At 37.5% G+C, this 23,902-nt stretch overlaps 1 protein-coding gene across 3 annotated transcripts in view; it reads right to left on the bottom strand.

Moving 5' to 3' along the window:
* The window catches only part of usp6nl (USP6 N-terminal like), a 103,884-nt gene that overhangs the window by 23,747 nt on the left and 56,235 nt on the right, over nt 1–23,902 (bottom strand). For 2 of the 3 annotated variants that reach the window (XM_028449623.1, XM_028449621.1), the window contains 4 exons: nt 11,665–11,738; nt 4,331–4,410; nt 1,924–1,963; nt 1,542–1,622 (listed from right to left, as the gene is read on the bottom strand). In XM_028449623.1, coding sequence (XP_028305424.1) covers nt 1,542–1,622; nt 1,924–1,963; nt 4,331–4,410; nt 11,665–11,738 — 275 coding nt within the window. Of the gene's footprint in view, nt 1–1,541; nt 1,623–1,923; nt 1,964–4,330; nt 4,411–11,664; nt 11,739–21,624; nt 21,813–23,902 lie in introns of those variants that run through there. The other variant, XM_028449622.1, reaches the window with a different exon arrangement.

Here is a 23,902-nt window from a genome sequence, read left to right as displayed (position 1 = left end):
TCAGCTTCCAATATCTCAGGAACTACACCAGATAGGAAACTGAAATTTGGTATAGTAATACAGCTCCACCTACTTTCCCTGAATATATAAAACTATCTGCTATACATCATATCTGGTGGACATTCCAGCTCCTCAAGTTTGGAAAAAAGTTTGTCCAGGGTTGAGACTGGAACATGTTTGGACCTTCAGTAAATAACTTATCATATGTCTCAGCTCAATGTAATTTGATCAGTTTTGAGCTATAAACATAGACTGTTCACATCACTAATGATTAGTCACACATATGCAATGGTGTTTGGTTGACAGTCTCTTAAAATAGGAAAAATACATTACTCTTTCTTAGGATATAAAACAATTTTTCTTTATTCGACTTCTTTATTTTTATTTCGGACCCCAACTTTGAGACTATTTTACAACTCGCGAATAATGAAAATTCTTTACATGAGGTGAATGTAGCTTTTCTCTGTGTCGTATAATCATTTAATGTTTATTAGGTGAGGCATATGCAAAGTTGTTGACTGAAGGTCCAAACGTTTTCCGAAATTCCAACAAACTTTTTTCCAATTTTGAGGGGCTGGCATGTCCACCAGATATGATGTATAGCAGATGTTTAAGTATGTTCTGAGAAAGTAGGTGGAGCTGTATTACTATACCAAATTTCAGTTTCCCATGTGATGTAGTTCCTGAGATATTGGAAGCTGAAAATGAAAGAAAAATAAAGAAAATGCAAAAATCGACACATACCCCTCCCCTTCACTAAATTGGCCAGATCTCAAAAAGTATTCATCCGATCAAACAAAAAAAATTATAATTATGGAACAATTGGTAAAAATGTCAGGATTTTTTTAGACCAAAGTGCGTGGGCCATTTGTTCCACTGAGTTTTCACTATTACTACTACTACTATGTTTTATAAATACAAGCTCTAAAATATACAGAACAAGAAAAAAATACGTTTCTTCTTAAAAACGTGTTTTAACCACATATGTGTTGTGAGAAAAGGTCAGGTGCGTAAAAAGAAATGTAATCATTAATCGACTTCTTTGAATCAAAGAAAATCACCTTTGTAATGTGTGTGTTTAAAATTCCTTCTGCTCATACAGTTATTCTTGTATTTTAAATGAGCTACTGTGGCTTTAATTTGGCTGTATTTGTCATGCTTTGGTGCTAAAGATGTAAGTGTAAGAAAAAATCCTAAAAATGTAAGATTTTAGTCAAGAAATTACAGTTTTTTTTAAACATTTTTCTTCTACAAGAAATGATTCAAACAAGGATTTCAGAGGCATTTTCTTCACTTTAACTTTAGTGTAAGTACTGTGTTGTCAGAGAGAATAGTCATCTCACTTTAAAAGACTTGACATTTGATTTGCATCGAAAAAATCCAGTCAATGTACAACCTCTTTGGTTTTATATTCACACCCCGGCTATAAACTTGGGTGTTAAACCCACGGTTGTCACTACAGATTTGTTGATAAAAGAACAGGACAGTCAAAATATTGGTTTTTATGGTAAAAAGGAAAGAAGGGAAGGAAAATAAATCACCTTGTCACTGTTCTTGTATTTATCCCAGCTTTTCAGCATCTTCAGCCACTTGCTGGTCCGCTCCACCTCGATGTGTTTTTGCTACAAAAGTGAGAAACGACACTTTAATGCTCTGCCTTCTCTCTGGTTAGATGAAAAAAAAGTGTCCGAGTTGCCTATTGAACATTTGAAAATCTGAGTGAAATATGAGCTGATTTATTAACGGGTGTATAGAAAATAATTTGATGACATTTCTTGTGTTGTTGAAGCTTCAAAGGCTTTGTGTGTGTGTGACAGATCAAAGCAGAGCAGGGGGTATTTGCCTTTGAGTCCAGTTAAACCGTGCAGCTTTTAAAGATTTATTGGTAAATGAAAAACAAGAAAAGAACAAAGTTTCTCTCACCTTTTCCTCCATCGAGTCGTATAATGGAAGGTCATTTTCACTGTGGACACAAAGCGAAAGGAAACAATCAAAGGACATGAGGAATGTCTTTCATACGAAGGTGCAACAATTTCCTTGTTTGAGAGAAAAAAATAATTTGATCGAGACTGAATTGTGACATCTGAGAGAGACAAGAGTTGGAGTTCGTCCCACAGGCCGGCTGTTATGAGGAGGAGGAAACAAACAGGAAATAACAGATTGGATGGGCTTCAATCTCATCTTTGTTTGTTTGGGTTTCAAAGCTTCTCCAAAAAACTTGTTTTTTTTCTCCGAGACAAACTGCGTTAGAAGTGCAGTGGACTGGACACGTGTGGGGGTGGACTCTGCCTTTAAAATACTAATGGCACCAAAAAATGTTCAAATAAAGAAATTTAAGTATTTACATCACGTGTCAAACTCAAGGCCGGGGGCCAAATCCAGCCCTTTAAAGCTTCGACTTAAATCAGTTTTCCAATGCTTATATCACATGATGGCAGTCATTTTGAACTTCAAATTGTCCTAAGTACTCTTAATTTTTCCAAAATTCTAAAATTTTACAAATTAGCCCCCAAAATGTCCCCAAATTAAATAAAAATTGGTCACAAAATGTAAGATTCTGATATCTGTCACTTATTGCTTGGATATTGTCGGTGCTTTACATACTTTAAATACTATTATATGTGGAAGTGCAAACTAGGGCACATGAATGATAACATTTCTTGTTTTGCCGCCTATAATCTGTGGCCCACTTCAGATGAAACTGGTCTGTATTAGGCCCCTAAATAAAAATGAGTTTGACACCCCTGATTTACATTATGAAACGTGGTTGACACACCGTTGTCATCCACCAATAAACAACCATGAGAAATGAATGAAACTATGTAGTTACTGTTTATGCTCAGATGCGAGTGAAAGACATTCTTTTTAATGAATTAATTTCGTCTTATTGATATGAACCCTCTTCGAGGAGCCAGGAAGTCTTCTGTCAAAACGGCAAATCAAGCAGTCCGTGCTCAGGCTGTAGGAGAAGGCAGAGAGATAGGGTGAGAAGCTCAGTCATCCGGGAGGGGCTCAGAGAAGAGCCACTGCTCCTCCGCATTGAGAAGAGCCAGATGAGGTGGCTCTTGCACCTGATTATGATGCCCCCCAGATGCCTCCCTGGTAAGGTGTTCAGGGCATTTCCCACCGGTAGGACGACCCACGACCATTTTGTCGGGTCACAGAATTCGTCACAACACCTGTTTATTATGGCCATCGTAGAAAAGAGTATTGACGAATTCTGTCCCTGACAAAATGTTGGTTCCATAACGCACAACAGTCTTCTTACATACACGGTACTGAAGCATCTTTGAGTCCAACCATCTTCTCCATCTTATCCGTGGTGCGGTCACGGGTGCAGCATTCTTAGCAGAAAGGCCCAGACTTCCCTCTTCTCTGCCACTTCTTCTTCTTTCCGCGGGATCCCGAGGCGTTCCCAGGCTAGTCAAGAGCACTAGTCTCTCCAGCATGACATGGGTCTTCCTCCAGGTCTCCAACCGGTGGGAAATGCTCTGAACACCTTACCAAGGAGGCGTCCGAGGGGCATCATAATCAGGTGCAAGAGCCACCTCATCTGGCTCTTCTCAATGCGGAGGAGCAGTGGCTCTACTCCGAGCCCCTCCCAGATGACTGAGCTTCTCACCCTATCTCTAAAGCAGAGCCCACCACCCTACGGAGGAAAGTGATTTCTGCCGCTTGTACCCGAGATCTTGTTCTTTCGGTCAAGATCCAAAGCTCATGACCATCTTTGAGAGTATAGATCATGTAAATATAATAATGATGATACTATCTAGCTCTGTAGGCGTTATCAATGTGAGCTATGCTGTCAGTGCTGCCGTAAAGGAGGCCGTGCAAAATCCTCTCAGCTGCTTCACAACGCATTTATGGTCCTTCTCCAAAAAGCAAAGACCAGCAATGTGCGAAATGCAACATTAAAATGCCATCAAGACTTTAGGGATGGACAAACTAACCCACTGATCAAAAATCAGCAGAACACAAAGGCTAATGGGGCTTGTTGCTATTGCTTTGAAGATACAAGCCAAGGGCCAATAACTCAGCTGTAGCTAGTCATCCTATTTATGTTCTTCCCGTCATGTACATCCAGAGTCCCCTCAGGAGACGTCCGTCCTTGTCCTAAACAATCACATAACCCGCCGCTTTTTAGCCTCTGTCCACCAGCCTGTTGTCGCCAGTGGTATGGACTGTACCAATCTGAGCCGGCCTGATGTGCCACCGCATTTACTATAGAAACAACTGTTAAACAGCTTTAAGCAACCACACCACTCATATGTAAAGCATTTGATTTGAGTGTGTAACTGCAATGGTAGAAAATGTTTTTTAAAAACCTTACTGGACAAATCCAAAGCGGTCGACGACTTTGTACAAGCGGAAGTTTGTGTCCTCCCACGGCTCCACGGTGGCTTCTTTTCCCTGCAAACAAGAGGAGAGACACAAATTTAGATATTATAGTGTCTTACCAGGAGGTAAGATGGTGCCGAACTCGATTTCCTGACGACCAGCACAACAGACTTATGACCAGTGCTAATTTTGATTTAGTTTTATTCGTAGTCTTGACTAAAACGCAAAATTATGTATGAACTTTATGGCAATAATTACAGTTATTGCCCTTTAAGCCAGTTGTTCTCAGGCTCAAATACCCCATTTCTCTTATTACTTAATCCCAGTGTTAATTTCGTAGACTAAGACTATGACGAAAAATGTTCGTCAACGAACCTTTTTCACGGACGATAACTAAATAAAAACTAAATAAAAGTCAGATATGAAGACGAAGACTGAGACGAAGGATAACTGACACTGTAGTCCACGAATAAAAACGAGACGAAACTCGAAGGCGTGACGAATGGAGAAGAGATCCAATCAGAACTGCTCTTTTTGCGGGACAAGTTGGGAAGAAATCCAATCAGAGCGAATCTTTTGAGGATACGTTGATCTCATTGGTTGATCTGTGCGGAGGGAGGCAGCCATTTTTAAAATACCGCGGCAAATGCACGCCAGCAACAACAGGTAAACAAACCCGAAACAAACGCAGCAGCTAAGAGGAGAAATACGTAACACAACGGTTTAGCCTACCATGTCCGAGGGAAACTGCATGTCTCGTGCGCAATAGACATGTCAGGACTAGGGCGAAAACGAAGAATTGACATTTGGTCGCACTTCACATATGACAACAAGGACAACAAGACCGCCTGTACAGCGTGTGGAGCAAAAATTTCCGGGAAAAACACCACCAACTTGAAGCGACATTTACAGACGACTCATCAAGAAATACATGCGAAGGTAAGCTACGGTTATTTTATCATATCAACACCTGTGTGTCTGCTAAACTTGGAGTACGATAGAAGCTAAAGGAATCCACATTTGAACTGCATTGATAAAACTGAGTCTGAGGCGATTATCTCGCTGAATTAATAGGATTATAAATATTCAATATTCTCAAATTGAATGAAATATCTAGGCCTACTATAAGTAGATTGTGTGTGTGGGTGTCATTGTAGCCCAACCAGTTATTTAACTTGGATTTTGTTCAAAATAAGCCCCTGAATTCAACACATTTTAGATCTCATGCATCAATGATGCACATAGTCCACAGAAGATCAAACTGGAGATTGATGCAATATTGAAGGAGGAGAGTTCTGTTAAGACATTAAGAATAAAATACATGTTGTATTACAACCGTTATCTGTGTCTGTATTGCATATTTTGTATTGCAAACCCTTATACCTAACCATTCCATGAAAAAAGAAACATTTAGTCGACTAAGTCCACTGTAGATGTCGTCGACTAATATCTGCTAATGTTTAGTCTACTAAAACTAGACTAAGACTAAAAGATTTCAGAAGACTAAAACTAGACTAAGACTAAATGGTGTGTTATTCAAAAGACTAAGACTAAGACTAAATCAGAATTTTCTGCCAAAATTAACACTGCTTAATCCAAGTATCCCCTTTGTCGGACTACCAAATTGTGCTCAGAATACTGTGAAAAAATAACTTTAGAGCATAATGATGGAATGAATGAGTGATAACACACATTTTAATGAATATCATGTAGTAAATACATGGACTTAAACAGTATTTAGTTCCTCCTGAATAAACTTATTTATATAGTTTTTATCATTTCCGGTCATCTGCAGCTTGGTGTTGGACAAAGACTGACTCTTGTATTCTACTCATTTTCTAATCAAGATAACTTTCATCCCCAGCCATTCTTCAACCGATTTTGACCATTTAACCTTTAACTCACTCAGTGCCATTGACGAGATAGCTCGTCATTTCAAATCCAAACGCTCAGTGCCATTGACGAGATATCTCGTCATTTGCATTTTTTCACGGGGATTACTAGAAAACACCTTGGCGGAGGTCTCTCATCAATATCTAAGCTGTGGGGTGTTGTAGTGACCAACTTAGTCCTGAAGATGGCAGCAGTGCACCTTTAGATGAGAGATTAGCCACTGATGCTACCTAGCAAAGGAGGAAGAAGCAGGAAAAGAAGTGAGATTATTGCTCTATGAAGTGATATTGTGACGTATCCAGCAGCTCACAGCACCACATACTAACACAGAACATGTGTGGACCTGAGTGGATTATTGATAATGTTGTGATCGTGAGATAAAACAATCAACTAACCGGGCCAAACAGGTCATTCCTGCGTGTCGGGGGGAGGGGGAGGGGGGGATTGGAGTTGGGTACAAAATACCCCCAGCCTGTGAGCCAGATAGCAAAATAATAGGTGACATGTAGGAAGTGGCAGCGCACCTTTGGATGTAAGATCATCCATGCTCATCGGAGCTCAGAGGGAGAAAGAAAGGCGTTTATGAGACAGAAAATGGCGCTACGTGCAGAGCTGACGTTCCCAGCAGCGCACACTCCGACCAGAGCAAGTGTGGAATTCATGGATAATGTGGCGATTGTGAGATAAAACCATAAAAAATGGTGCAAGCAGTGACACTCTTAATGTCTGAGAGGAGGAGGAAGTTACGTGTGTACAGACTGACGAGAGAGGAAGTTGGAGGAACGCCAAAATACAGTAAGAAATCCATTCAACTCTGACCCAGATAGATAAATAATAATAATTTTGCCATCAAAAGCCAAGTCTCTGTGTTTTTATTTTTAGTTTTATATAAGGAAACGATGTTCAGATGTTAGAGTTGTCACTAAAGCAAAAAAAAAAAGCTTTAAAGTCACTGACAGGGTTTTTTTTTACAAAAAGGCTTTTTTCTCAGCTTTTTGCTCTGAAACTGAAGATTTGTGTAAAACTTACTCTATTCAATGGCTGATTACAAAAGAACTAAACAAGTAGAGGCTTCAATCTTTCAGAATCTGGTGTCAGATTTCAGATAGGCATAGTAGAAAATATTCTGTGGGTCTTTAAAATTCAGTCAAAATGCTCAAAAACGGCTGGCACTGAGGGGGTAGAAAATCTGAGAATGGCTGGCACTGAATGAGTTAACATGTTCAACTAGTGCCTTCAACCCAATTCAACTCATTTCAACTTTTTAATTAATTTAAACCTTTTCAACAATTTTGAACCTTTTCAACCCATTTCATTTTTTTTTCAATGTTATTGCTAATAGTAATCTGTTGCTAGGTTAGTGCTAATGCTAGGTTGATGTCTATGCTAGGCTAATGCTATTGCTAGGTTAATGCTAATGATGGAAACTAGCTGTTTAGCTATACTCTGGTGTAGAACATCTTTGTCTTTTATGATCTTAATGTATCTATGCATTGTCCCTTCTAATAAAGACGAAACAAAAAAAGCTATTGCTAGCTATTGCTAGGTTAATGCTAATGCTAGGTTAATGCTAGGTTAGTGCTATTGCTAGGTCAAAACTAATATTAGACTAATGCTAGCTAATGATTTTTAATGTTAATGCTAACTAATGCTAATGGTAAGCTAATGCAGTGCGACGTGGGCCAAAACCTGCATTCTCACTTGCATTTTCTTCAGGAAATACAAAAATTCAAGTTATGATGAGCATTTTTAACTTAAAATAAACATTATAAAACCCCATTTTTGAATGCTTTCAATTGTTAATTTTACTTTCCCTCTTTTAACATACCCCCATTTGAGAAACACTGCTTTAATCTATATTGTACACCCAACTGTTAATGTGGGCTAACATTTAATTGTTTACAGTATGTATATATTATGTATTAATTGGTTGATTCAGCCTTCTCCTATGTACAGACTTTAAAAAAACATCACACCTGTAGGAACGTTGCACATTGTTGACTATTGTACAGTAGTAAGTTTGGTCTTTAATCTTCAGACAATCCTTTTATAATCTGTAACACTCTCCAGTAAATGTACTGAACTCAACATCCAAACCAGTTCACACAAATCAAACACAAATCAATGGGTCTGTGATGCTTTTTGTGTGCATTTGTGAGTGTTCGCAAAAGCTTCTAATCAGAGGCTACTTAGTCTGCTGGTACAAATGAGGCTTTAATTGCCACACAATTAGGAAGAAATTTGAGCTCATTTTGCTGGGGTAATTACATCACAAAGCAGTGGAGGAGCTGAGGATGTCGCCATCCTTTCTGCCAACAACAACAACAAAAACGCTCCATAAACATCAGAATAGGAGCGTATTCAAGGTTAAAATGTTCTGCTCGGTCAACAGACTGGGATCAGACTCAAACACACAGAGAGGAGATCAAAGGCACTTTAGAGTAGCGATCCCAGCCAATCAGAGATCTTTCTACAAACACGTGTGCTCCATGAGCTGTTTTTGGCGTTACGATTGGCTGCTCGACTGAAGTCATGCGCATTCACGCACCATCGATATTAGTGTATGGTGTAAGTTCCAGCAGAAGTCTCCATCCCGGCATTAGACACAACAGTTACACGTCAAATCAAGTGGAAAAAGGCAGACCGAGTTGAAGAAGCAAAAGTTTCAAGGCTCAAACATACTCGGGAGAAATGGACCGCTTTGCATCCTCACGAATCCCAGCGACTGCGCAGGGTCCGCTCCACACACACACTGGTGTCAGAGAGAGAGTGATAACAGACGGGATAAATCGTGTGTAAACCCAAGAGAAGCTTATTCAAGGCAAATTAATTTTGCAGTCTGGATGCGGAGTGATGGTTATATCTGGCAGGGACGAGCTGACGGCAGCAGCCGCTGTTCAGGACAGTAACTACAGTGTGATACGTGCATTCGTGTCTCTAAAACACCAGAAAAATCTTCGATAACACAAGATAAAGTCCATACACTTGTCACTCGTCTCTATTGAGAAAAAAGTCTCTAAAAGTGTTCACAAAAATACTGGTAAGGGAGGTTGAGTTTTGGTTTCAAAACGGAGCGGAGAGACGATTCTACAAACTGCAGCTTTAAGGCCTGTGTTGCACTTTGACTTAAAGCTGCTGAGGAGGACTTTTTTCAATTAGATAAAGACAGAGGCGGCCTCATTGAGCCATAAATTAAAAATCATTTGCTCAAAAAAAAGACGAAAGGGTAAAATTTCCGCTTTAAAGTTTGTTTTGATCTCCACTGTAAACACTCTCTCACTGACATTGTTGGAAAAGTTTCACGCATTGCACTGTGGGATGTGAAGTCCCATAAACGGATGCATAAGAGTGTTTTGACTTCATTATTAATGTGATTTCTTGACTTCCAAACACATTTCTAGTGTTTTCAAAGTTGTGGTAAAACAATAGCGGATGTTTATTTTGGAATTTACACGGAAAGGACCAAAAATCTTACAAAAATTGGATGTTTTGTCGAGTGAGGCGACATCATGGGGAATACAGCGACTCCCTGACTCGCTTCTCCTCAGTGAGTCACGGAGCCTTGTGCACATTTTCCTGAGCTGGTAAAGCCATAGCTGCTAAACATGTTAAAACTTGTTTATTTCTGTGAGTTTCTACAAACATCGACACATACCTGGCCCTCCTCAATTCAGATGAGCTGTTTTTAGGCGTAAAAAAAGCCATTTCTGCATTCTTCCTGGATGGTTGAGCCAAAGTGCTAATGAAAAAAGGATTTTTTTAACCTTTGTTTATCATAGAGTTGGTGAGACCTTTTAGTGAAAATCATTAAGTTCTCAAGGCAGAACACACAACCCGCTTTGTTTCTGTAAATAAAACTAGTACCATAAAGCTAGTTTTCTAACCTGCTAAAGCCCTTTAGTAGTAGTGTGAGTGAGGGCCCGTGTATGAAAATCAATGTAATATCATATGCTCTTTCCCATATTCAACAATGACATTGATTTACCTCTAATTGTGTCTCAATTTGTGATGCCAAATACACACTCCCTCCCTCCCTTCCTCCCTCTCACATCATCCCCACCACTCTCCACGGTCTCTTCACTCCTAATGAGGCGTCTTGATTATGCAGCCTTCTGGACTAAATTAAAAAGACTCATTTCCAAACTGAGCGTGATGTGTTGGTCTGACTGATATCCCCAGGCTGTGAAATAGAAATGTCACTCATTGGAAAAAACCCCTACCACACACTCACTCATACACACAGAGAGTTTGTCTTTTATCACCGATGTAAGAGTTGATGAAGGGAGATGGTTTCTAACTCCAGGTCCTGGAAAATGCTGTTTTCCTTCATGTTTCTGACAATTTCCTGCTCAGCATGCAGGATTGTAAAGATTCCCGTGCTATCAGGCCAGCTGTATAACAACAGTATGACATCAATCTTAGTTTTAAATATTCTACGAAGAGTAAGACCTTTTACTCGTGGTGGGACAAGAGTTCGCAATATTAAAACGTCACAAGATGTCTCGTCAAGGGTTCAAGTTGTCTCCAAACTTAGTCGGATTTTTTTTAATAATTTTTTACATTATTTTAATATATATATATATATATATATATATATATATATATATATTTACTACATTCAAACTTGAAAAGCTCATACAGAGTTCAAAGTCAAATAAATATTGTGGCTTTCTTGAATGTTCTTATTGATTTTTAAGCTGTTGAATGTTTTCTGTTGCACTTTGAATTGCCTCGTGTATGAAATGCTCTATACAAATACATTTGCCGTGCCTATTTTTAACGATTTTGAAATGTATTCAAGATTTATTTCATATTTATATTTGAGTTTTTCTAATTGTCATTTTCGTCTTTTTATTTTTCTTCAAAGTATCGTATAGCATTGATCGCGTGAACCCAACAGCATGTCATATCATATGATATATCACTGTATCATGTAACCCCTACTTTTTCCATTAAAACAGTGAATATTACTCTAAACAGAACAGTACTCAAAGAAGTTTGTGATTTCTTACTATACTTACTATAATTGCGATGAAATCCTATAAATACCATTTTGGTATTGTATAATATACTAATATAATCACTCCTGTATGTACTGCAAATCTATCGTGTTTAAAAAAGTTTTTAGGTTACAAAACAACAGTTTACACATTAAAACATTGTAGAAATGACTTTTAAACAATAAATTTGCCTGGCAAATGTCACCTGCCTCTATTAAACTTTAATTAAATCTACCATGGCTTTAAATTTGATAACATTTCCAAAAGTAAAAGTGCACAAAGCAGGCTGTTAATATTGTATTTAACTCATAAAATCATGGAGAGATATTGCTAGAATCCAATACAGTAAGTTGGGCATAAACAACACTAAGTTAAATGTTAAAAAAACACAGTTGTTATAATTAACACAGCATGTATGTGATTCCAAAATTACCTTATCATATTTGGCAACTATGTCAGCCCGTTCCTGGTCGAGTCTTAGAGTCGCATCTTGTCCAGTGTCAGACGCTGGAGAGCAAACAGAGAGAGGAAAGAGGAAAGAAGGTCAACCATGGCTGATCATTTACAGTGAAAACAAACCACACTGTACTTCAGTGATGATGTAAAAACCTAAAGAACAAAATACACTTTTAAAAATTATTCAAACACATCACGAAAGAAAGGCAACTTGGATGGAAACGACAAAAACCCCAACTTACAATGCTAACAGTTTTGCTAGCATGTCAGCATTAAATCACATCTTTGCTTACATTTACTATATCATATTTGATCATATTAAAGAGAAACATTTAAGCTTTTGACGTCATAAAATGCTGTCAATCACAAGTATAACACACCAGTCCTGTGTGCAGCACGTTAGCTTAAAAACAGGCATTTTAAGCTAAGCTAAATTAATTTTAAAAAGCTACAAATCAGAGAGAGAGAGTGCACCAGACAAACAACAGGCAGTTAGGACTTGTGGCTTTGCTATAAGGCAGGGTAACTGTAAAATTAATGGCCCTTCAGGGACCAATAAAGTTGTCTGAAGACAAATATGTATGCTAGCATTGTTAGCATTGTTATGTTTGCCTTCACATGTGTTGAGATAAAGAGTAAGTAGGCGGTTTGGTGCTTCCTGAAAGCACAAAACAATGTAAAAGAGTAAATTACAATACATTATTGGTAATTAGTGACAGTAGTAGGTTAAGATACGGTATATTATTGAAAAAAATAGTTTTAGGGTGAAATAATTCAGATAGAGTCCCCTGGAAGGTGCATGAAGGGATTAACTCAGCTATATACCCAGTTTTTACATTGATTTAAGTCATTTACAAGGGTCAAATTCAATATGTTCCCCAGTTTAATATTTCAAGATTAAGTTTTAATCTTTGACACATATCATGATTCTTTATTTTGTATCAGAGAGGGAGGAACAGTTGTAATCTAGAGGTCATTGATATTCAATCTTGAAACAACTACACAACTGTGGTGTCTTGGGCCAGTTTGTCAGCCTGAGAGAATAACGTCTGTGTCTCTCCTCACCAACAGCTGCTGTGACAGGGACGGCTCGTACAAACACACGGTCCAAGACGATGGCGCACAAAGCAAACGCACACCTAGCATCTCTGCGTGTAGGAGAGGTTGTAAATCAGTCTTTACTAACTTCCTTATTTGTCCACCTGTGGGGGAAGATTTTAAAACCAGGATGTGTGTTACCTCAGCTGGTTCTCGAATACAGTGGTGTCAAGTTCTCCTTCTGCTCAAAGCTTTGCAGGAACAAGATGTAATAAATCATACTTCTAAGCACTGCAACGAAATGTCAAATGTGATTTAAACATAAAGGCTGGTAGTTAGAGTCCGGGACAGGTTGCCAGATCAGAAGATTACTCCTTTTTCAGAACAGAATGATAAATGTTTTTTAGGTTGAAACTTATCTTAAATGAGTTTTAGGGCAACTTCGGTACATTTATATCAGTTCAAACGGATGTGCTGTATATGGCTTGAATAGGGCGGTGGTGGCGTAACCGTTAAGGAAGCGGGCTTGTAATTGGAGGGTCACCAGTTCAAATCCAACCTGGGCCATCACTGTGGGATGTTGAGCAAGTCCCTTAACCCTAACTGCACAAGTTGAACGTTGCTTTGGATAAAAACGTCTGATAAATGAAGTTGTAATCTTGTTGTAATCTCAGTCGGAGCAATAGTGTCCAATGAACGATCGAAACAGGAAGTCCTTGCCAGAACAGCACAAGCAACTGCTGCCCAAACATCAGTCTGGGACCAAAAACAAGACTGTTGCACTCGCTCACAAGGTGCTTCAGAAGACTCCTGGAGATCGCCAACATATATGATAAAAAAAAGTCCAGCAAAAGATCAGGCAAGCCATCTGCTTGGCATGGCCACATCCCCATCCTCAGGCTTTGGAAAACCATCCTGCAAGGTCCCTTACAAGGTGGCAGGAGGTGAGGAAGACCACATCGGAGAATGGACTCCCTTGGAAAAGAAGGAGATGGAGATCTTCTATGGTTCCCTAACAACCCTCCAGTTTCATGGCATATGGTCGTTAGGGGATATCCGTGTGGTGAAGTGGGATAGATAACGGAACACTAAATATTTGAAATGTGCTTGAACTGGAGGCCATCATGCGCTTGAATAAAGGGTATAAAACTAAATAAAGTTCTTAAAGCTGCCGGGGACGATAACTACCCAAAAGTTTTTCTCATCCACTACCGAACTTAAACACTGCCAAAGTGATATATCTAGTGTTCTCACAGATAGGAGTGACTTCATATCACGAGGAAAACAATAGACAAAGCCCAACAAAAGTGAATCCCTGTCTTGCCTGGTGAAAAAATACAATGAATCATGGTAAAGATAAAGTAAAAACTCTTCCTAAAGAAAGTTTTCCGATTTTGCGCCATCTTTGCATTCTACTACAGGACTCCAAATCCAATAATGCAATGTGTGAAACCTATCCGAAATTCAAGTTACATTACAATTTGACAACAAAACCCATGGTTTATGAAAAACTTGTGATTGGGAAATTCAACCTTTGTGAGTAAATACTGCACATTTGTGAAAGAAATACCTTAGATTTATTGATCTATGAGGCCTACAACTACACTATGTCTTAATTTGTGTTATTAAAACAAAAGTTAGTCATTATCCTGAAAATGGTATTCAGTGCTTATGGCGCACACTTCAAAAACAATCTCTCAAAGCATTTCAATATCTAGTATTCTTGTTAAATATGTAAATGCAAATAATCCCACAAAGATGGGATTATTTGCAGAGGCCTATGAAAAATAAACAGCTTGAAAGTTTCCTGCAGTACTGATGAGATTTTCTTCTGGCAGTTTTTCAGCCCTTTATCACACGCTGGTCATTCTTCAGCTTCCGATTTGAGTTCTTAGGGTTTCCCAAGAGAGGAAAAAGCAAAACGGGAATCCAAGAGGTTCTTAACAAACAGGCTTCTTATTGAGTCGACTGGTATTTATATGACAGGATGGTGTGTGTGTGTGTGTGTGTTTGAAAGGCATGTCGCTGTTAGCTGCCAAGAGCACACATTAAAGGGAAAGACACTGAAGGCATGCAGGAGGAGAAGGAGGAGGAGGAGGAGGAGGAGGGATGAAGGTCTGGACTTAAGGCAGAGTGTCAGGGGTAAATATACAAATACAGTAAACCCTTTTGTCTGCTCAGAACTGCTCCCCAGGAGGCCCTAGAGAACCCAAAGAGCAGGACAGAGGAAGTGGATTTAGTCTCTTCAGTGAAGTGTCACTAAGCCTTCATTCTGAGTCCTTTACAGAAATATTAGTATTCACAGCTTTACGAGACTTGGTTAAATGCAATTAAAAGCTTTTTCATGCTTCAGAGATCCCACTGAAGTCCGTGACGGAGACGTGTGCGTGTGTTAGTATTTGTGACCAATGAGTTGCTGCTGCTCTCAGAAGGTTTTTTTTTATTATATTCGTTACTTTATATTTACAGCAGTTTATTATCAAAGCCTCTAAAGTCAGCAGCACCTTATTCACTAAAGATCATTGAAGGAAAATTTAAAATTTAAAAATCCAACTGTGTCTCCATATTGGATGAGTCCATGAGAGGAATTTAAAGAGAAAACCAACATTTGTGCTTCAGTGCTTAAACGTTCACATTGAAAGTTGGAGTAAAAAGAAACATTGGTCTTTTTCAATATTTTGATTGGTTTTACATGAACAGAAATTAGCTTTGATTGTGAAGCGATATCCATTTTTTAATTAACAGTACAAAAACAAAAAAATTGCAAAATGTCAACAAAAACACACAAAATGTTTAAAAAAATTGCTTCAAAAACACACAAAAAAACCCCCTAAAAATAAGCCCAATAAGACATAAAAATATGCACAATTAGCTCAAATAAACCAAACAACAACATAAATACACAACATGACTTTAGAACTACAAAAAAATGACTCACTATACACACAATAAGACAGGAAAATACACAAAATGACACCAGATAGACAAAACAACAACAGAAATACACAACATGTCAACAAAAAGTGAACAAAATGACTTGAAAAACACAAAATGACTCCAGAAAAATGTCCACAATGACTCCAGATATACAAAACAAAAACTAAAATTCACAAAATATTAACAAAAATAATTTAGAAATAACAACACCTAAAAAGACACACACCAAACAACTATAAAAAAACTGAAGAAAATTAACATAAATACACAAAATGTCAACAAGAATACAAAAAATGATTTCAAAAAGACAGAATCACATAAAAAATACACAAAATTACGACACCGCAAATACCACACCAAACTATAAAAAACTGCAAAACAACAGAAAACGGAACTACACAAAACGTCAGCAAGAATACAAAAAAATTGTCAAAAAACACACAAAATGTCAACAAGAATACACACAATGATTTCAAAAACACTATAAATGTCTTCAAAATGACAGAAAACACATAAAATGTCAACATAAATACACAAAATCACACTAAACGAGACAAAAAAACCCACAAAACAACAACAAAAATAATAAGATTCAGGAAAATGACAAAGAAACAGACAAAGCCTTTGTTCTTGTGTGTATTAAAGCTGAGATTGGTGATTATTCTGAACGCTGATGACTTTTATGCCGTGGTGCAGCTGCTGTGATCTTTATTCCTGTGTGAATCAGGGAGGCGTGCATGTTGTTCCATACACGCTGACAATGAGCATCACTTCTAGTCTAATAACAGTGTTTCCTGACAGTTGCCGTAATGAGCCCTCTTTGTTCTACATGTTAAGAAGTCCTTGTCGGTCGCGGCTCTTTGCTCTGGAGGGTTTTTTTTTAAGCCTCATCTCTTTGCCCTGTTGTACTCTGTTTGTGCAAAAAAGGGAATAAACATATCACCAGGAACAAAAGCGCAGGATTTAATTCAACAACATCCCCTTTCATGTATTTTATTCTTCTCTTACACATTCAGCTTTATTGAATATTCAGTTCATATCAAGAAAACAACACGCGCAGACACTTCTGCCTGATACGATGATTACTACCAAATGGTTTTCTGTTGTTTTCAGTTTGGTTTACTGGGCTTAGATTGTCAGTAAATGTGAAGTAGGAAAGCAGCTGTTGACATTTTAACTCAGGAGGTTTTCAGTTCTGCAACAGCAGAGGTTTGCTCTAAGGTGACATTTAAAAAAGGACTAGACACAAGCAACCATATCACAGATCTAAAGCAGCGACGTGCAGTCAGGGTAGGCAAGGTAGGCAGTGCCTACCCAAGGGTGAATTGATATTTTGATTATTTTTCTTAATTATAATATAATTATAAATTATTTATTTGTCCATTTTCCGATAGCTTACAGTACCTATAAGTTACAGTACAAATAAAGTTGAATTGAATTTACACTTGCCAGCAGAAACATATGGAATTGTCATTGGTGTTGACATTGGTGGTCTCGATTTGCAACGCCCTGCCTACCCAACCCTAGTGCTCATGGCACGTCACTGATCTAAAGCACCTGTGTCAAACTCAAGGCGCGGGGGCCCAATCCTGCCCTTTAGATCATCCATTTCGGCCAACAGGAGGAAGTAAAAACGACAGAAAAAAACATAAATAACTATGAAAATGTACCAAATTCACAAATTCAATGAAACGTCACAATATTTGCAGGGGTTCACAATTTTCCTGTGCCTATATCACATGACTTTAATTGCAAAATGTAGAAAGGACTCCATTTTTTAAAAAAAAAATCCAGCAATTTCACAAACAATACCAAAAAAATTCCTTAAATTACTCAAAATCAAAGATTTTTTTTAAGAAAAGATTTTGTAGAGACTTGATATCTGTCATTTATTGCTATTATACTGTCATTTAATTTAATTGATTTAATTGATATTTTTGTTTTTATACTTGTTTTTTTTTAATGAAATCACTTTTTTGGGTTATTGCTTGGATATTGTCGGTGCCTCACATACGATACATTGCATATCATTTATATGTGGAAGTATAAACTAAGGTACATTATGTCTAATTTGCTCTTTTCCCATCTAAGATGTGTAGCCCACCTGAGATCAGGATGTTCCATGACTGCAGTCATTTTTATTAGAAAATTGTAAAAAGAACTACATTTTTTCTAAAAATCATGCAATTTCACAAGCAATGCACAAAAAATCCTCTAAATTACACAAGAATATGTCACAAAATCAAAGATTATTTCAGGAAAAGATTTTGTAGAGACTTGATACATTTATTGCTAGAATATTGTAATTTAACTTCATTAAATTAATTTACTCATTTATTTATATTGCTTTGATAATGACTTTTAAAAAATTTCATTCAATTATTTTCTTTTCTTTTTTAAAATTGTCATTTATATATGTGAAAGTGAAAACTAGAGCACGATATGTTGAATTTGCTGTTTTCCCATCTAAATTCTGCAGCCCACCTGAGATCAAACTGCTCCATATTTCACCCCTGAGCAAAAATGAGTTTGACATTACCATTTTTGTCATTTTTTTATATATATAAAAAACAAACCAGGCTTGAGTAAGACATTGCTTTTTTGTTTTGACAGATTAAATGTCTAAATTTGGTGGTTTGGATGTTTGACCTGCTGAGCCGTGAGCACCTGCTGTAACACATGAGACCCTCCTTCCCCTGGAGCGACAGGAATGCAATGTGTCACCATCATCATCAGCAACACACGGTGAAAAGAGGAAATCATGTGGAATTGAGCTCTCAGGCAATGAAATTCAAGTACTACACAAATAAGGTGCTTCATGTTCAACAGTTTTAACCCAAACTATGAAAGATCTTTAAAAAAACCAAAATAAATCTACATATTATTGCCTAATAACTTAAGATGGTCTATTTTACTGTCATGATGAGTAAATATTGTAGAATAAGTCCACACTAGTAGTAATACAAGTTTGCAACTGCAGCCCAATGGCTCTTTGCCACACTATCTTAGCTTTAGCATTAGCTTGATTTCTAGCTTTACTGATGTGGTGGTTTCTTCTGGTGAATAATGTAGCGCTTTGTTTGCAGCTCCACCAGGACTTATTTCCACATTATAGGAATTACAAATTGCGATCCTTTGCTCTTTTTTTTTTTTGTGTATTACTGCCGAACTGCCGACATGCTACGCTAACCGTGCCTCCGTGTCAGTGAGTGTTGTTCTCCTGGAGCAGAGGCATGCGCACACAAGCACATGCTCAAATGCAGCTTCAGAGCTTTCAATTGTGTCTTTCTGATCCATTTACACATATGATTTACACCACAACTAACACCAGAGCGCTACTGTTTACCTTTCTATTTAGAAGTGCAATGTTGAAAAGGGTCCAGTCCGAAACGAAGTGCAGTGTAGCGTTCCAAAAATTGTGTAATCAAATACACCGGTACGGCTGTATATTAAAAATTCATATAATGAAAATATATACCAGTATTCGGTATGAACCGGTATACCGCCCAGCTCTAGTATGTGAGATCTCTTTCTTTGAGATTACCCAATGTTTTTGAAGGTGGAGATGCAGGAAATATGTTAAAAGTTTACACATACACATTTACTGTAGCGGCCTCATTAGGAGTACGTATTCCAGCACTTATACTTGGTTTATGGCCTTGCCAGAGCTAAAAAATGAGGAATCTCTCCAGCTATACCATTATAAAGTCTCCTAAGGCAGACAAAATCCAGACTACGGCTATGGAATACTCCGTACTATACACTACAAACTCAATGAGTATATACTGTCTATATACCGTACTATAAGTATGGGTAGGATGATGACCGATGATGACCGTTCCCAAGTTTCCCAAGATGCATTTCACCCCTACAGCGACAAAAACCTGAAGCACACTGAGGCTAAATCTCTCTGCTGGTTCTCCACCTTTGAATGTTCTGAAAACATTTTAAGTGAGAACGTGACCAAGTAGAATATCAACATGTGCTCATTTGATCCATACATTTCATTTCGACATTTCAGAGATTTTCAGAGACCCGCCATTGTGCCACTGACAAAACTTCCAGTTTACTTCAAAACAAAAGCCCTATTTACAAAAGCGTTAAAAACACACACTTGACGACAGACTTAGTATGAGTAGTGCATGAAGAGGACCCCTGTTAAACACGGGGAAGTGGGACACAGTAAGAACTAAACCTGAACTTGTTTGTTTTCAGCAGCATTAGGAACAACTGAGACTCTCACACAGCTTTGAGACAATACAAAACACACATCAAACACGGTCATTGCCTCCCAACAAACAGATAAGGGCTAGCTTCATGCTACATTATGTATTATTACCAACTTCCTGAAATAATCATCAGTCATTTTCCAGTCTTGTGTTTCCAAAGCGTAAACAAACACATAAATGTGACACAGCCTCTAAACGACACTTAAAAACAAGCAGTAATTTCAAACTTCCTCTTGTTTTGTGCAACTGAAAATGTGCGACTGGAATACAACAACAAAAAGCTTGAGAAAATGCTTTCTCTGTGCTCTTTAAACACCTAATGAGGGTGAACTCTGACATCTCACTGTGAGCCATTGTTAGCATTTTGTTATCAGGGTTGTATTTTTAGAAGCAGAGTGTTAGCACACAGCAGTTAGCGGTTGAGCGTCGCGCTGATGACTGGGTGACATCATCTGGTATTAGCGTACACACAACACAGTGACTAACCTGATGCTAACACACTGTACAATGAGGAAAGAGACAAGCAACCAGAATATTATCAAGTATTTCATAATAAAATTGGTAAATTGTAAAATTGAGCTAGCAGTGTCATGAGTCAGCAAATGTTTTCAGATAGCACATTTAGCAACTAGCACATGCTACTTCAACAGAGGCTAATGCTGCAATTATTGCATTTCATATTTAAGAAAAAAACCCATTTAAAATAATTAAGTCAGATTTAATTATCCTTTTTGGTTTGTTGCCATTTTCTATTCGATTCATTTTGGACAGAATGACAAAACTTAGCTTAGCATGTTAAACTTTAGCAAGGAAAACAATCTATACATTTGTCAAGCTTTTTTGAATGTATGTTTTTTTAAAAAAGAAAAAAATAGCATTTTATTAGTATAAATAAATTCTTCATTAGTATTAAAAAAAAGTTATATACCAGTATTTAAAATTATACTTTTTTGGAGGGAAAAAAATAAACAAAATTTACATTCTTCTCAAAAAAGAACACAGTAACCAAATGAGGCTGGTGTCAAATTACCAGCTGTAAACGCTGTAAAAATGATCAATTTAGACTATTTTACTACATTTTTAATTGAAAAAACTAAACAAAAAACAAAAAACAAACTCTACAATAAAAATTGCAAGATACGGTAACCAAATGAGGCTGGTGTCAAATTACCAGTTGGAGAAGCTATAAAATTGATCAATTTAGACTATTCTACTACAATTTTAATTGACAAAAACCAAACTCTACAATTTTCTCAAAAAGAAAACATTTTGCAAGACATGGTAACCAAATGAGGCTGCAGTCAAATTACCAGCATTGAATGCTGAATATTTGATCATATTACACAATTTTAGTAAACCTTTATGTTAATTAATATTAACATCTATTTCACATTATACAATATTCCTAATTATATTCTATCCTAACTCTTAATACACTTTGTAAACAGAGCATTTTGCATTACATTATTTTCCTCAGTTTTTCAAGTCCAAAGTAATCCCTCAGTCCCTGTAGCTGTTCTAATAAAAATAAGATAACACTAGGAACTTGGCTTAATCACAATAATACAAAACACAAGACAGCATCTTGGCTTATATCAAGGCTTCTGAAGTACAACACAGCAAAATGAGAACCAAAAAAACAAAGATACAAATTCAGATCAAGTCAAACTCTGCCTCATGTTTGACCAAATTAAAACTCAAGTGTCGTGACTTTCCATCCTTTCAATGTTTACCTCTTTTAAACCCCTCCAGTGGATCCTCGAAACAAGCCTTCGCCCGCATCAGTCACGCTTCAGCTAGCTCCAACACACCAACAGACAACCTCTACTACCTCATCCCATCACGGCCTCTCACCGTCTGTGGCTCATGGATGGACACACACACACACACACACACACACACACAACGAACGTGAGCAGAAGTGAGATCAGACAGGCTGCTGTCACAATGCTGTCGATTGTAACGGCACTGCCACAATGACACGGAGCGAAAAAAAGAAGTCTGACTTCAGGAGCGCGTCATTCCCACTCACAACATTCCCCACCCAAACACAACAGGACAACAAGTGGCTCCATTCAGCACACCACAGAGCGGGCCGCTGTTCCTAAAAGAAAGGCTCTGAATAGACATCGTAAAAATAGAATTTTGTCGTGATAAAACAAATTGAAATCTTGTTTTAAAATGTACCAGAAATTCTCAAGTGTAGTGGACCTCGTGAGGAGAAGTTTGAGACGATAGAGAAACGCTGAGAGGGGAGGGAGACAATGACAGTTTGACAAACAGTTTCTATTAAAACTTCATAATGACATGGACGTGATGTACCATGAAGGGTCTGGGGATGTGGCATATCAAAAACAAGAGGGAGGGCCGTGATGGGGCAGGGAATTCTAGCCTCGTCATCTCTTCACAGCATCAGCACCGCAAATATCTCTGTGGTGTTATCACCACTGAGGCTTCAGGGCCACAGTGGGAGGAGGGAGAGGGTGGGGGCCCCCTCGTTTTAGCCACTGAAAATTAATCTTCTCAAAGGCTAGCACAGAGTGAGGTACTTAGGATCAAATATTGGAGAATGGAATTTGGTTGAATGTTAGCTAAATTCTATTATGAATCATAGATGTGCATTTCTGTGCTAGGGGTCTGGCTTTGGAATAGGTTAGAGGAAGATCTTAAGCAGTGCCCAACTCTTTTCAAATTCAAGAAAAAGTATAAAGAAAAAGTTTTACTTGAATATAGTGCCGATGAAAGGATTTAAATTCTATTTGCTACGTAAACAGTTGCATGATGCAGAAGCTGTACATGCGCCTGGTTATGGATATCATTATGTTGCCTGATTATTTCTTCGGATGGAAAATGTAACCACTATTTTTGTTTACGCAAGAGTATAGTAAAACTGTGAAAGTACTGTATGGATAAAATACTCTAAGAAGTAAAATTATTTTCAAAAGTTACTCAAGTTCATGTACGTGAGTAAATGTAATTGAGTACTTCCCGCCACTGGAATTGAGTTTTTTTTTTTCTTCCTTTTTAATTATTATTTAGAATATAAGCGGATTGTGCAATATCACCAGGAAATGTAACCGTTTATTATATTGATTACGGGATAGGCGTATATAAGCTTTTGGCTTCAGCCTATTCCCTTTTTGAGCTACTGTAACAGAATAATGTGAATGTGAATGTTGTAGGAATGTAAAATGTAAATTGCTCAAAAATAAATAAAAATCAAATCAAATCAAATCAAATCAAATCACAAATAGAGAAAATAGTGGCTGCATCACGAAAACAGACTTCACTTCTATCACACCTTTTACTTGATGAGTCGTCTCAAGGTGTGTAAAATATTACCCTGATAAAATATAGTCAAAGATTATCTTAAACATGGACTGGATTTACAAAAAGATCCAAATAAAGAGTGTACACACATGCTAAGTCATGACAATTAGCTCCAGCTTTGTAAAAAGTATCTATTTGCATCTCCTCTGCAGGATATTTTTCACATTTGAAGACTAACTACAACGCACATTGACAAGTTTCACTTTGGACATGTTTTTACAAGCGCAAACCTTAAGTAAATAGGGCCCTTTGACACATGGAGGCATTCAAGATTTTCCGATTCCAAATTTCCCCAAATCTGTTTCGCAGTCCACAATTTTCTGTTTCCTTTCCTTTTCATCACTTTTCCCAGTTTAGATGACTTTTAACAGCTACTAAACTTCCCAAAATGGTACTAAACATGCTAAATAGGGTTAATAGAGTCAACTACCGCTATTCATTTTATATTTGTATGGTTCCGATGACTTACACTGAAATTAGCTAGACTGCTAGACACTCTTTTTGAGGGGAAAAATATCATGAGTTTAAATACATAATAATAATAATAATAATAATAATAATAATAATAATAATAATAATAATAATAATAATAATAATAATAATAATAATAAAAACAAACGGCTATGGTTGGTTTTTCTGTTTCAGAATGTGACTTCCGCGTTTTTTGTCCGTTTTTGGAGA

This window comes from Gouania willdenowi, chromosome 6 (assembly GCF_900634775.1).
Source record: "Gouania willdenowi chromosome 6, fGouWil2.1, whole genome shotgun sequence".
Classification (NCBI taxonomy): domain Eukaryota; kingdom Metazoa; phylum Chordata; class Actinopteri; order Blenniiformes; family Gobiesocidae; genus Gouania; species Gouania willdenowi.
Note: the sequence above shows the minus strand (reverse complement) of the source record. Positions and strands in the feature narration are given on the sequence as shown.